Source organism: Leiobunum rupestre, chromosome 2, assembly GCF_980474605.1.
Source record: "Leiobunum rupestre chromosome 2, qqLeiRupe1.1.hap1, whole genome shotgun sequence".
Lineage (NCBI taxonomy): Eukaryota > Metazoa > Arthropoda > Arachnida > Opiliones > Sclerosomatidae > Leiobunum > Leiobunum rupestre.
Genome location: NC_143385.1, coordinates 68,879,637 through 68,892,682, shown reverse-complemented (window position 1 = coordinate 68,892,682; position 13,046 = coordinate 68,879,637). Strand labels below are relative to the sequence as shown.

At 35.6% G+C, this 13,046-nt stretch overlaps 1 protein-coding gene across 1 annotated transcript; it reads right to left on the bottom strand.

Moving 5' to 3' along the window:
* Positions 1-11,706: 11,706 nt before the first annotated feature.
* LOC149958877 (uncharacterized) lies at positions 11,707-12,489 on the bottom strand. Its single transcript, XM_090167265.1, has one exon. The coding sequence runs from the start codon at positions 12,487-12,489 to the stop codon at positions 11,707-11,709; it is 783 nt and encodes a 260-aa protein (XP_090023391.1).
* Between the last annotated feature and the right edge of the window lie 557 nt (positions 12,490-13,046).

The following is a 13,046-nucleotide window of genomic DNA, read 5'->3' as shown; positions in this document are numbered from 1 at the left end:
TCGATTTGCCGGAAAAAATATCTAATTCAAAATGTATTCGAAATGTTATTAATACAAAAAATCAACACAAAAATCTGTATTTAAGCCAATAGCTATTTTCGGTCGCGAAAAGTTAAAAATGCTTAAAATCACCTAGCCATCTTGGGTAATGTTCAACTTAATGTCTTTTTATATAAATCTGGCTAAATAATACTTATATCATTGTCTTCAAAGTGAATTATTAATTTTGTGACTAAAAGCTAGTTTTAAATTAAAATAAAGTCTAATAGAGATATTGTGTTATTTTCAATTTCTATAAATTTTAATATATATATCGAACGATATTCTGTATTATCCTAAATTGGTAGAAGGAAAGTGAGGGTGAGGCATCGATCCCGGGTTCGGGTTTGGGTTCGGGATCAGGATCCGGGATTTAAGGGGTGAAATGGGGGTAAAATCGTCGAAAAGTCAACGTATTTATGATATTTCTCGCGACGATATGTTTTTTCGTATATCAACATATTGTGTTCAGGCCAACTTTTTTATTTATCCCCGCTTATCTCGAGTGACACTTGAACGTATTTCTTATCGCGTTTTATCGTACGGAATAAGTTGAAATTATGTAAAAAGTGATAACCTGGGAGATAGCACGCGTGCGTGGATTCCCCGGGGCGCGGTTAATTTGAATTTAAAACACGGATTTGAGTGTTTTGACGTCATGGAATATTCGTTGTTAAAATGACGTAGAATGGAAATATTTTTAAACTTCATTTTAATATCATTGTAGTACTTAAATACGCTTGGCACTTGAATCTATCTCACGAGTATTTCAAACGAATATCTCAAGTTTTAGTATGAGAAACGTATCGTTCTCAAATGATACTTGAATATACTATAAAAGGGGTTGTATAGGGTTGTAGGAGGTCATTCCACGGTTAACTGTGGTAGCCTAAAGCTCAGTATACGTGTCCTACATGCGCGAAACGTTTTTCTACCAAGTCCCCCTTAATTCGGCATGTTAGAGAAGTACACGGTGATAGACATAAGTTTGTCTGTGAAGTATGTGGTAAGAATGTTGCTAGATTAGAGCATTTTAAGAGCCATCAACGAACTCATGACTTGAACGCACCCGGCCCTTCCGAACCCATGGACCTGTCTCGCACACCGTCATCAATGCAACGTTCGCCAGCATCTTTCCGTACACCATCACCTAGTCTGCTTCAAGACTTTCAACTGGAATCTATTCGTACACAGCCATCTACATCAGCTTTACCCAACAACCTAACACCATCACCTGTTCCCGCCTCACCAATACTTGATGAAACACCACCAGCATCCCCAAGTATGGTCCAGGCCTTGAATGATACGCTAGCGTCTATTCTTTACAATGCCGAAGACTATGATATTGATGTAGGGATGTTTATTGGACGTTACCAAGCTGCTTTCCGTAAATTTTTAGTAGAAAGACTGGCTAGTAAACGTGGAATAAAATGGTTCCTACTCGCAAGATCTGTTTATATGAGACCTTTAGGGGGTGAAGAGCAAAGTGCGGAAGTACGACCCTATTTCCGGAGCACTATGCAAACAACATTAATGCTCGACGTCATTGAAAACCAGCTGAATGACTGCATTGAAACAATACAGTCTGCAGCGGAAAACTTTGAAACGACAGGTATGTACTAAAATTTATAAGTTTTATACAGAACTAAAACATTATATTTTTGATAGGATCGGGTTGGGTAATTGACCGTATTCTGTGTGTAGAATTAAATGTAGCATCTTACCAACCATTACGCGGATCATCGTATATGGAACTACCTGAAAAACTATCTCAACGTCACGCGATTCTTAATATTATAAACGAAAATGATGAGAAATGTTTTCTCTGGTCAATTCTAGCTAAACTTCACCCAGTTCCTAAGCTTCATAACCCTAACAGGGTTTCCAAATATACACCTTATGAAAATGAACTTCATACCAGTGATATATCTTTCCCTTTAAAATTAAACGCTACGGAAATTAAAAAAAATTAATTAATGAATAATTTATCAATATCTGTGTTTGGCTTCTCGGGAGATATATTCCCTCTTTACGTAAGCGCTAACAAGTGTGGTAAGGAAAAGGAGGTTGATTTGCTATACATCACCGATGAAACTAAAGATATTGACGATGGGAATAGACATTACTGTCTTATACGAGACCTAGGAAAACTGTTACAGCATCTAACAAAAAACCGAAGCCCAAGTTATTACTGTAGGTAATATAGTTTCCAATAGTTCATTGCTTGTAATATACTAATTATTTTATGTATTAGAATGTGTCTTCATCAATTCAGCGGTAATAACGCGGAACAGCGACGTGATGCGTATATCGAAGAATGCGCCACCCACGGCGTTCAAAAAACAGTTTTCCCTACCAAGAAGAAGACGGTTTATTTTGATAAATATGAGTGGTCGGAAAAAGTAAAAATAAAATTATTTAATTTAACTCTTAATGAAATGAAATTTTTAGGTGCAGTATGTATTTTACGCCGATTTTGAAGCAATCCTACCGAGAGTTCAAGGACGTGATCTAGATCCTGATATAAATACCAGCAAAGTAAACACGCATATCAGTTGCGCGTATTCGTGGGTGCTTGTTGGACCTAACGGTAAGTTATTTGGTAAAATTTCCTTTTAGATATATTACAATAGGTGTACCTGTTCGAACCGATTGCTATCGAGGACAAGATGCAACTCGAAGATTTCTAGAGTCTATTCTGGAATTAAAGACGGAGTTGATAAATCTCATTGAGACAAATATACCAATGATTATTACCCCGGAGGAGGAGGAACAGTTTCAAGCTGCTACGCTTTGCTACATTTGTCAGAAGCAGCTAAATCAGGGAAATATGCCCGCTGTTCGAGATCATTGTCATTTCACTGGGAAATACAGGGGGCCAGCGCATAACCTCTGTAATCTTCAAAAGAAAGTTCCAGAATTTATCCCTATTTTCATTCATAACCTTAGCAGGTAAATTTATAAAGTTAATTAGCCAGGAATAATAATAATAATAATAAATCTTCATAGATACGATTTACATCTTATATGTCAGGAGATCGGTAATTTTAAGGAACAGACACTTAACTGTATTCCTTCCACTAGTGAAAATTATATTTCGCTCAAACTAAGTAAAATATATTTAATTATGAATTTAACCTTAACATTAATTTTATCGTTTTTTTAGGGAGATTTCGGTTTTTAGACTCTTATCGATTTCTAAGTGATAGTCTCGATACGTTAGTATCTAATCTCGTTTTGGAAGGAGCCAGTAAATTTCAGATTGTTAAGAAATATTTTGATAACGATAAAGTTCAACTGCTTCTGCGGAAGGGTGCCTATCCTTATGAGTATATGGATGATGAAATGAAATTTGACGAGACGATGCTGCCACCTAGAGAAGCCTTTTACAGATCATTGAAAAATCAAAATATTTTAGAATCTGATTATTTACACGCCCAAAATGTTTGGACAGCGTTTAATATTCAAACATTAGGTAAAATTACTTTAAAATAAATATTTCAAATCTCTAAACCTCAGTTTTCGTAGGGGAATACACCGACCTCTATGTGAAAAGCGACGCTTTGTTCTTAGCCGACGTTTTTTAAAATTTTAGAACATTATCTATAACTCATTATAAATTAGATCCCGTTCACGCTTACACCGCACCAGGTTTAGCCTGGCAAGCAGCTTTGAAGATGACTGATGCCCGCCTCGATCTCATACTTGATATAGATCAACACTTATTTATTGAAAAGGGTAACGCTTTTGTGATATTTTAAATATTATTGTATTTACATTGAATTTTTAGGTATTCGAGGCGGTGTTTCAATGATCTCAACTCGTTATTCTGAAGCGAATAACAAATATATGCCCGACACATATGATTCGTCTAAAGAGAGCAGTTATATATGCTATTTAGGTAATTTACATTTTTTTTTAATAATTTTTTTATTTTTATTTTTATTATTTTTATTTTTATTATTTTTATTATTTTAATTAACTTAATTTAACTTAATTGAAGATGCGAATAATTTGTACGGTGCTGTTATGTGTGAACCACTACCGCTAGGCGACTTCCAGTGGGTTCATGAGAATGATTTGCAAACACTGAAAATATTCTGAGTATTCCCAATAACGTTGAAAACGGATACATTTTAGAGGTAAATAACAAGTGTTATAATTATTGAATTATATTTTTAAAGAATTGTTTCCTTTGCAGGTGGATCTTGAATATCCTCCAGAGTTGCATGACTTACATAACGATCTCCCAGTAGCGGCGGAATCTAAAGTTATTACACATGAAATGCTATCTCCACACTCCAAAGATCTCTTAGGAAAATTAAATATTAAGGAGAATCAAAGTGTACCAAAACTTCTTCCTAATTTAAATAATAAAGAGAAATACATAGTACATTACCGCAATTTAAAATATTATGTAGAATTAGGTTTGAAAATAACCAAGGTTCATCGAGCTCTAACCTTCACTCAAGGAAAATGGTTGGAAAAATATGTTAGATTCAACACTGAACAGAGGAAATTATCCAAGAGCTCATTTGAAAAGAATTTCTGGAAACTTATGGTTAACTCTGTTTTCGGGTAAATCAATTGAAATTATTTATTGCTGTTTTTTTTTCCTTACTTCATTTAATTCTTTAGAAAAATAATGGAAAATCTACGGAAGCATAAAAATTTCGAGTTGATTCATAAACCTGAAAGAATGTTAAAAGTTACAAGTTCCCCGCAGTTTGAACCCTTTACAATCTTTAATGAAGAGTTAGCCGGCGCTCATAAGAAGAGAGCTTAAATTGTTCTTAACCGGCCTATATTTACCGGATTCACCATTCTAGATTTATCCAAGGAGCTCATGTATCGGTTCCATTATGGATTCATAAAAAATACGTACGGGAACAAAGCATCACTATTATTTACGGACACTGGTAATTTAATTTAATATGAATTTTCTATTTAAATAGTACTAATATATAAATTATTTACAAACAGTTTAACGTACAACATTAAGACGGATGATGTTTATAAAGACTTCGAAGTTCATAAAAACCGCTTTGACTTCTCTGATTATCCACCTTCGCATTTCCTTCATTCTAAAACGTTACGTAAAGCTTCTAAAATTGTTACACCTTTCTTATTTTTAACCGCTACAGCCATAGCGTATTTGCTAAATATGTCAATAATACATAATACGTAGCGAGATCCTTAATTATATTTAGACAGCTTCTGAAAATCTGCCAAGACCGCTTGCCACTGTTCGTCAATTTCATAAACAATAGTTCGATTTCGTTTGAATCGTCTTCTAGCAGGTTTATGCAGCGTATATGTATCCTGCTTTATTAGAAATTGTTTTACTTTTTCCAATGAAACCTTTAAACCTTTATGTCGAGCTGAATTATAGAGCGTTCGAACTCCAGCGAATATCCCTGGGTCTGCGGGATTAGTATAGTTTTTCTCAAGTTATTTCTCCGTATCGGGTAATATTTTGATGTAATGGCATGTAACGCCAAAAAAGGAAATTAAATAATTCTAATATTATAATAACTATGATAATTAATACAGCTGTGATCATTTTCGGTGATTTTGAAAATGATTGTGATAAATAGGCTAAAAGTCCTAAAGAGACCGTTTCTCTACAACTTTCCATTTTAGGATTATACTATGAAATGAGAATAAAATAATCAGGTTAATATATTTTATTTAGTAGGTATCCAAGGTCTTAGAGGACTAGGTGAAGATGATGATAACATTGAACTACTTGGTGGTGTATGAAATACAGCGAATGTTTTTAACAGTGTCCATCTTACAGGATTTTTAATTAAACATTTTGAAATATTTGACTCGTAAAACTCAAAAACTCCTATAGGATCAATCGCTGTTCCTGGCGTTTTTCTCACAGCGTCATTCAAAAGATCGATTATATTTGATCCTTCAATCACTTGTCTTCGAATAGAAAGCTCTCCTGAGTTAGCCCATCTAATATATCCCGGATCTTCCGTAGTCGCTCGGTATAATGAAATTGCATCACTAACATAAGTTGCAGGTAGAGAATAAGATATTTGCGCGAACCAGGTTTTAGGACGTCCAGAGTTTTCAATATTGGGAGTGATTTGCTCTTTACGTACGTAAGTTAACCGTCGTTGGAGAGTTTGATTGTATAATGCTAATTTATCTGATTCGTTTAAATCTGGATTATCTAGAATAGATTTCATTTCATCATCGAGTGTCTTCTCTTTTTGAAGTACAGGTGTTTCTTCTGTTTTAGAAGGTGTAGTGTTTTTTAATCTCTCCATTACATCTTCAGGTACTAGAAGCATTTTTCGAGCCATCGTCGGTTTATAGCTCGGCTTATTGCACTTCCGGCGACTGAGTTAACGATAGATAGCAGTGGCGCTAATAAAAATGGAAGAAAACCACCCTTTTGTACCAGTATCTTTCGTCGTTTTGATATAGGGTTCTTCTTCGACACGTTTCGTATAACCGCACTATGTTTCTTTAGCCGCTTACGATGATGTTCTGACAGTTCAATTGTTCCGTGTAATACATTTAAACAACATTCAACGAGAGCCAATATAGCTTCCTTGCTAGCGTATTTAATAGCTGTCTTTCTTTGATTTAGATTACAGGATGTCAGGAAACGAAGAAAGTCTATGTTTTCCTTTACTCGTTTTGAGACATCCATTTAGAGATTTTTGTTGCCTTTCTTAAAGCGCAATGAACAGTTTCGGAATGAAAAGGGCAGTTTAATTCAACGTCTTCTAGTTCTGATAACTTAGGACAACCGGTATCTTCGATGTTAGTTACTGGAACACCGAGGAGTGTCGATAATACTGCAGCTTTTTCTAAACCTTTGGTGAAAAACGAAGTTGCTTTTCCCGCTATCTGATTGCCAATGTCACGTCTCGTTCTGTAAGGACGTTCGCCGTCATCCCATCGAAGGTGACAAATGTTATGAGATATCCATCTGCATTGTCTTTTATATTCATTTGAAAGCTCTTTGAAAGGGCATGGAGATTTGAAAGTAAACACTTCCGATTCTTCAGTTTCTAATACTACGTAAGCTAATTCTTTAGCAATCCACTCTCGATTAACCCTAAAGAAATTCCCTTCTATAATACACTTCATTTTGGAATAAAAACCGCCGATTCTTCACCCGGTATTAAACCTGTTCGTAGTAAATACTGATCTGGAGTGTGAGGTTTCAAGTCAACTAATAAATACCCAAACTTCCGTGACGTAGCTTGTTGAAACGCATCAATAACGTATTTGCTATTGGTTGGAGATATCTGCCTCGCGAGATGATAAAATGTTGATTTATCTCGTGGTTATTTAAAAATTAATAGATAATGAGCATTTAAATTTAAAGTTCTTATTTCTTTTCCGGGGTAAAAAAGATTTTGCATTAAAATTAGTACGGAGGTGTTTCTGTGATGAGATCCACGAATAAATAAATTAGTTACATCTTTATTATTAGATATCTCGCATAATAAATCGTCTAAAATAACTAAATTCCTAATTTGCGGGTTTAATATATTAACATCGAGTGAAACTTGACTGAAGGTGTGTGTTCTAATATTGATTGAAATAGTTTCGGCTGATATCGGTATAACACCATATTATCCTCTCCGGAGGAGGGGATATGCAGGTCTTCTTATATTGAATCAACCGTCCTACCAGGAATGACTTTCCGCATTGGGTGGATCCGGCTACAAGCCCATTCATCGGATGTTGTAAGCTTAAATCCATAATGGTTAATGAGAATCGGAACATTAGTGCAATCAATTTTATTCGTTTTTAACAAGTTTTTAGCATTGCATATTATTAGTGACATTATATTATTTAAAATTTCTTTTGACAATTCACAGCGAATAGTAAACATTTCAATAATATTTTCACAATCTACCGACATAATTATTTCATAAAAATGAAAATCTACACGCTTAGAAAAATCCGTCATGATACAATCATGCTGGAGTTGAGATGGATGATCAATTTGACAGCCATTGCATGCTTTCTTAAGAGCTTCATGTAATTGTTTAATTAAAAAAATCAAAACTTACTACACAAACTAGAGACTAGTAAGTATAGCACACCATGATATCCGCCCTGGGTGTCACTCACGCTAGCTACGCCACTGCTCATCAGTGAATTTTATGTGTGGCCAGGCCCGTCTTAAGACCTTTTGGGGCCCTGGGCTAAAATATTTCTTAAGACCTTTGCGATCCCCAACGGTCAGCCTTTGTATGTCCGTTGTCTAAATTCAACTGCACAAATAAGATTTTTACTGACAGTGACCCGCTGTTAGATCTTAGAAATTGTTGGTACCGTATGATATGCGATGTGGCGATGAGTCAAATTACTTTAGACGTAACTAAAAGATATTACAAATTATATTTAATTATATTTAAACCCTTATCCCTAGAGAAGAGGCTGTATGGCTGGCCTTTCCGGGGCCCAAAAACTGGCTGGGGCCCTGGGCTGTAGCCCATTCAGCCCATGCCTTAAGACGGCCCTGTGTGTGGCCCATTTCGGATATAGAGCGTAGGCAGTAATAATAGTAACATTTATTTCGCAAAGAAAAAAACCAATCCAGGCAACCACTGAGGCAAAGCCTATACAGGGTGAAGGGGCGATACCGCAAAGGGTAACACCAATTGTAGTGATGCCACTGTAAACAGACCCGACAAGAGAGGGGGAAAGCCGTTGTAAATTGCAAGGGCCCGTACAGCCTAGGGGCCCGGGTTTCGCTCCGAAAAAGGAAAGCTATCTCCAGTAGTAACGACTCGCTTGGGGCCCGGGCCTGCTCTCGGCGGCGCTGACTGCTAATGTTTAGTACTAGGGTAATACGCGTTATAAATACATATTTTCTCGCACGGACCTTATCACTCCATTTAAGGGAGTAGAAACCATGCAGGGAACATCTAAAAAAATGCCGCCCGGCACTGATTTCCACGTAAGAGAGGATCTTCCGTGCATAGGTTCTCTACTCCCTTTAAGGCTGAAAAGTTTCAGTTGTTTAAGCTTTCGATGATATCAACCTATAACCCGTTTTTATAGTTGCTAGAAGATGATCAAAGGAAAACAGTGCGAGAGATGTACAAGGATCTAAAATCAAAACAACAGACACTTGTAGCGCAAAGGCGCAAAAATATCATAAACAAAATAAGCATTAGAGGTCAGCTGCTTTCCCAAACTGCCAAGCAAGCTTTGCTTAGAGCCGTTTACCCCCCCCCCCCCATGACTGTCCATCTTTTTCGAGCCGCCTTGGATCATGCGTGGCAAGAGATGGCGGTTGACGTAACAAGATTAGAATTAATTGAGTGAAAGTACTACTGTTATTATTAATTAATAAGATGTTCGCATAAACTATCTCTATTGTCTTAGACTTAGCATCAGAAGAGCCGCGAGAAGAGGTGGCCGCGGTGGTCGTCGTGGGTTAAGAGGTCGTGGCCCTGGGTCAGGATGGACCCATAACCCGTATTCACATAAAAGAGCAAATGTCCATATATTTCTTTAAAGCACTAAATAAAAACAAAGCAAACAAAATTACGCTAGTTATTTTATTCAATAAATGATTAAATTAATACTTAGGTGTTGCGTAGAAATATTATTATTATTATAGACAACAAATTTCTAGAAAACTATAAATATTTTCAAGGCCTTTGGAACGTGGCCGGCTTCTGGTTGCTATTTTAGTTCCTCATTGGAGAATTATACCATTAAATTTGAGAAGTAAAAACGTGAATAGCTCGAATTAATGCGATAAAAAGGGAAAATAAATATAGTAGAATAATCTGGCAAATGAAAAAACAAACCACGAAAATGTTTCCAATAATCCGGGAAACTACATTGAGAATAAACTAAATATATTTTAATAAATGTGATAAAAGTGTTAAATTATGAAAGAACAAGTCATTGATTCAACATCGGAGACTGAATTTTATTTTCCAATATTCGAAGAGCGGAAACGTAATCGCGTGGATTAATAGTTAAAAAACGTCGGATGTTTCTGAACAAAATTTTTGAGAATTAACCGGAAAATATATTACCCGGATATTCAACAGTTAAAAGTCTAAAATAAACGCGATACAAGAGTGGACTAAACGCGATAAAACCTCAGAAAAAACCCCTTGGCCGCGCCTCAAATGTCCGAGAAAGCCTTTGGTTCAATATTCTTAGAAAACTGCTAAAGTTCATGGTTTTAATTTTCATTAAACAAGCCTCGAATAAACCTTGAAACTGTCTCCAAAAATATGAAGTCTACGTCCCTCGCTATACGGCTGGAACAGATAAGAATAATTTGAATAAACCGCCACAGATATAGAATCACTTGCAGACCTTATCGCCATCTAGTGGATGAAAAAATCGGGGATACGATAAAACGCCATTCGAAAAACGCTTGGTAATAGGGAGTTAACATCCGAGGGGTAAAAAAAAAAGATGACGTAGAGTGTTTTTTTTTTCGCTGGCAATTTTGGCGCCATCTCTCGTGAATTTGTATTAACTATAGTGTCCGCCATATTGGGTAGAAACGTAGAATAAGTTGAATAACCTAGTCATGGGTAGGCCTAAGAAAGAAAAGGAAGATGTTCCTTCAGATTATGTTAATGAACTCCCTGATCATGTTAAAAAGAGGTACCTTGAAAAAATGAGATTAATCAACAATATCGATCCGTATAAAATGAATTCAGACGATTTGAAACAAGTTCATGGGGATGGAGAACATAGAGGTGTAGGGTTTGGTTTTGAACATTTGCCGCCTACAGAATATGGGCATCTTTATCATTATTTAATTCAAGGTATTTCACCATTTACTGAGGACCAATTAAATAATCGAAAAAGCCTTTTAGCCTATAATAATTTTGAGAATGGGTCCGTGACAGCGATAGTGAAAATGTTAATGATGTGATGAAAAGCGTAGTAGGTGATAAAACCTTAAAAAAATCTCAATGATAAAACCAATAAATCCGTCCCTAGTCGTAAGTGTGGAAAAGTTTCTACTAGTAAGAATAAAAATGTTCCTAGCTCTAAAAGTACAAATGTTCCTAGCTGTAAAAGTACAAATGTTCCTAGCTGTAAAAGTACAAATGTTATTAGCTGTAAAAGTACAAATGTTCCTAGCTCTAAAAGTACAAATGTTCCTAGCTGTAACAATACAAATATTCTTAGTGATACATTGAAAAAATATGGTACGCCTGTTAAAACAAAAAAAGAGTCTAGATAACTCCGTTCCATCAACATCCAAAGGGTTTGCATCTAGTCCAAATTCTCCCTCCAATCCCCTTTCAAGCCAATCCTCTATCTTTTATCTCCCCCAATAAATTGACAAATTCTCAGGCTAATCCTTTATATTTTAACTCGCCCAATAAAATAAATGTAAAGATAACCCTAACATACTGTTACTGCGGAGGTAATGATGAAGGTGAAATGATTGGTTGCGATGCTGAAAATTGTGTACTGCAGTGGTTTCATTTAGAGTGTTTTAAGATAAATGTAAATGATGTTCCCAAAGGAAAATAGTTTTGCCCTGATTGCGTTAAAGTTAATCGATCAAATAAGCGTAAAAAAACCATAGTAAAAAATAAAAGAAAATGAAGTTGTTTAAAACTATCACTTGATATTTATTTACAAATTTTTCCAGGTTATACGAGCAAGATTTTAATTTTGAAAATTATTTTAATCAAATGGCACAACTGATTGGCAAAGATTAGTTAAAGCGCAAGCTACTACGGCAATTTTATCTATAGTTGCTACTTTCTCCCCATCTGTAGTGTGTAGCAGCTCAATCGGAAGCTTAGAGAATAAAATAGGGTACTTCTGTCTTACAGTACCTATCACCCTTTCAACATGGATACGGTCTGCGAGAATTACATCACCAGGTGTGAGCTTATCCAAAAAACCACAATTCTCTGTTAAGCATTTATCGCTTACTCTTCCAACCCATCCTTTAGAAAGATAACAAACTGTTACTTGCGGGGTTATTCCAATGAGGAATTTTACTGTGTTTTGATGCTTGTAACTAGACCATGTTTCGGCTTTTGTTAGTATATTTGATGGTTTTTCCATAAAAACTTCAAAACAGTCGATGATAACTGCAACCTTTTGACCAAATTTATCTCTGAAGCACATAGGCATTGTTTTTTGTAGCTCGTCTCTATCTGGCCATTGAATAAATTTTGTCATACGTTTGTATAACGCATTCAAACAGTTATAAAATAATCTTGATATTGTCATTTCGGAAACGTTGAACCTATACGCTAGGTCTCTGTTGCTGGACCCAAGCCGGACATTGTCTTCAAACAAATTTTTAATTTTATCTTCTGCCTCTTTAATTGATGCTTTCAATTTTTCAGCTTCGGTGAAAGATTCTTCAACTTTGAGCTTGCTTGCTTCAAATTCAAACATTTCAATAACCCTGAAGAGCGTTTGGGTTTCATTTTCCATAATTTCAACTTTCATTGTTTGAGTATCAGAATTTGCTTTTGGAGTGATATCTGTTTGCCCGCTGAAGTCGCACACTTCTTTTCCAACCGTTACCTAGGCACTGAAATCCTTCCGTACCATATAAGTTTTCGTTCCAAAATCATTGGAAATGTTTTTTAAAGGAGATTTCGAAACTGTAGTAGCTTATCAAAACAGCTTTGGAGGTGGAAGATTTGATTTGGGCCTGAATCTGTCATCCATTCATGATTATTTATTTCAAAACTTCAGTTTTCCTATTAAAAATATATTTTAGCTCTTTAGTTAAATTAAGATTTCAAATTCAATTTTTTTTTATTTACCTATGATATTGGAACCATGGGGGTATAAGAGCCAAGTCTTCTTGCGACTTATAGGTCAATTCCAAAATTCAGGAGAAGGGAATTCACTTATGTCTTAACACCGCAAAGACAATTTCAAACGATTAAGACAACATTATAATGTAGGTGAAGTGACTGTTCCGAGGACTGTTCACTTTATAAGGGGATGGGAATTTTCATTCACTGACTTTCAGAATTGACCTAAAAAATGAATAT

Excerpts from the sequence above, each read along its gene's own strand:
- LOC149958877 (XM_090167265.1), bottom strand. The coding sequence starts at position 12,489 with ATGAAAGTTGAAATTATGGAAAATGAAACCCAAACGCTCTTCAGGGTT.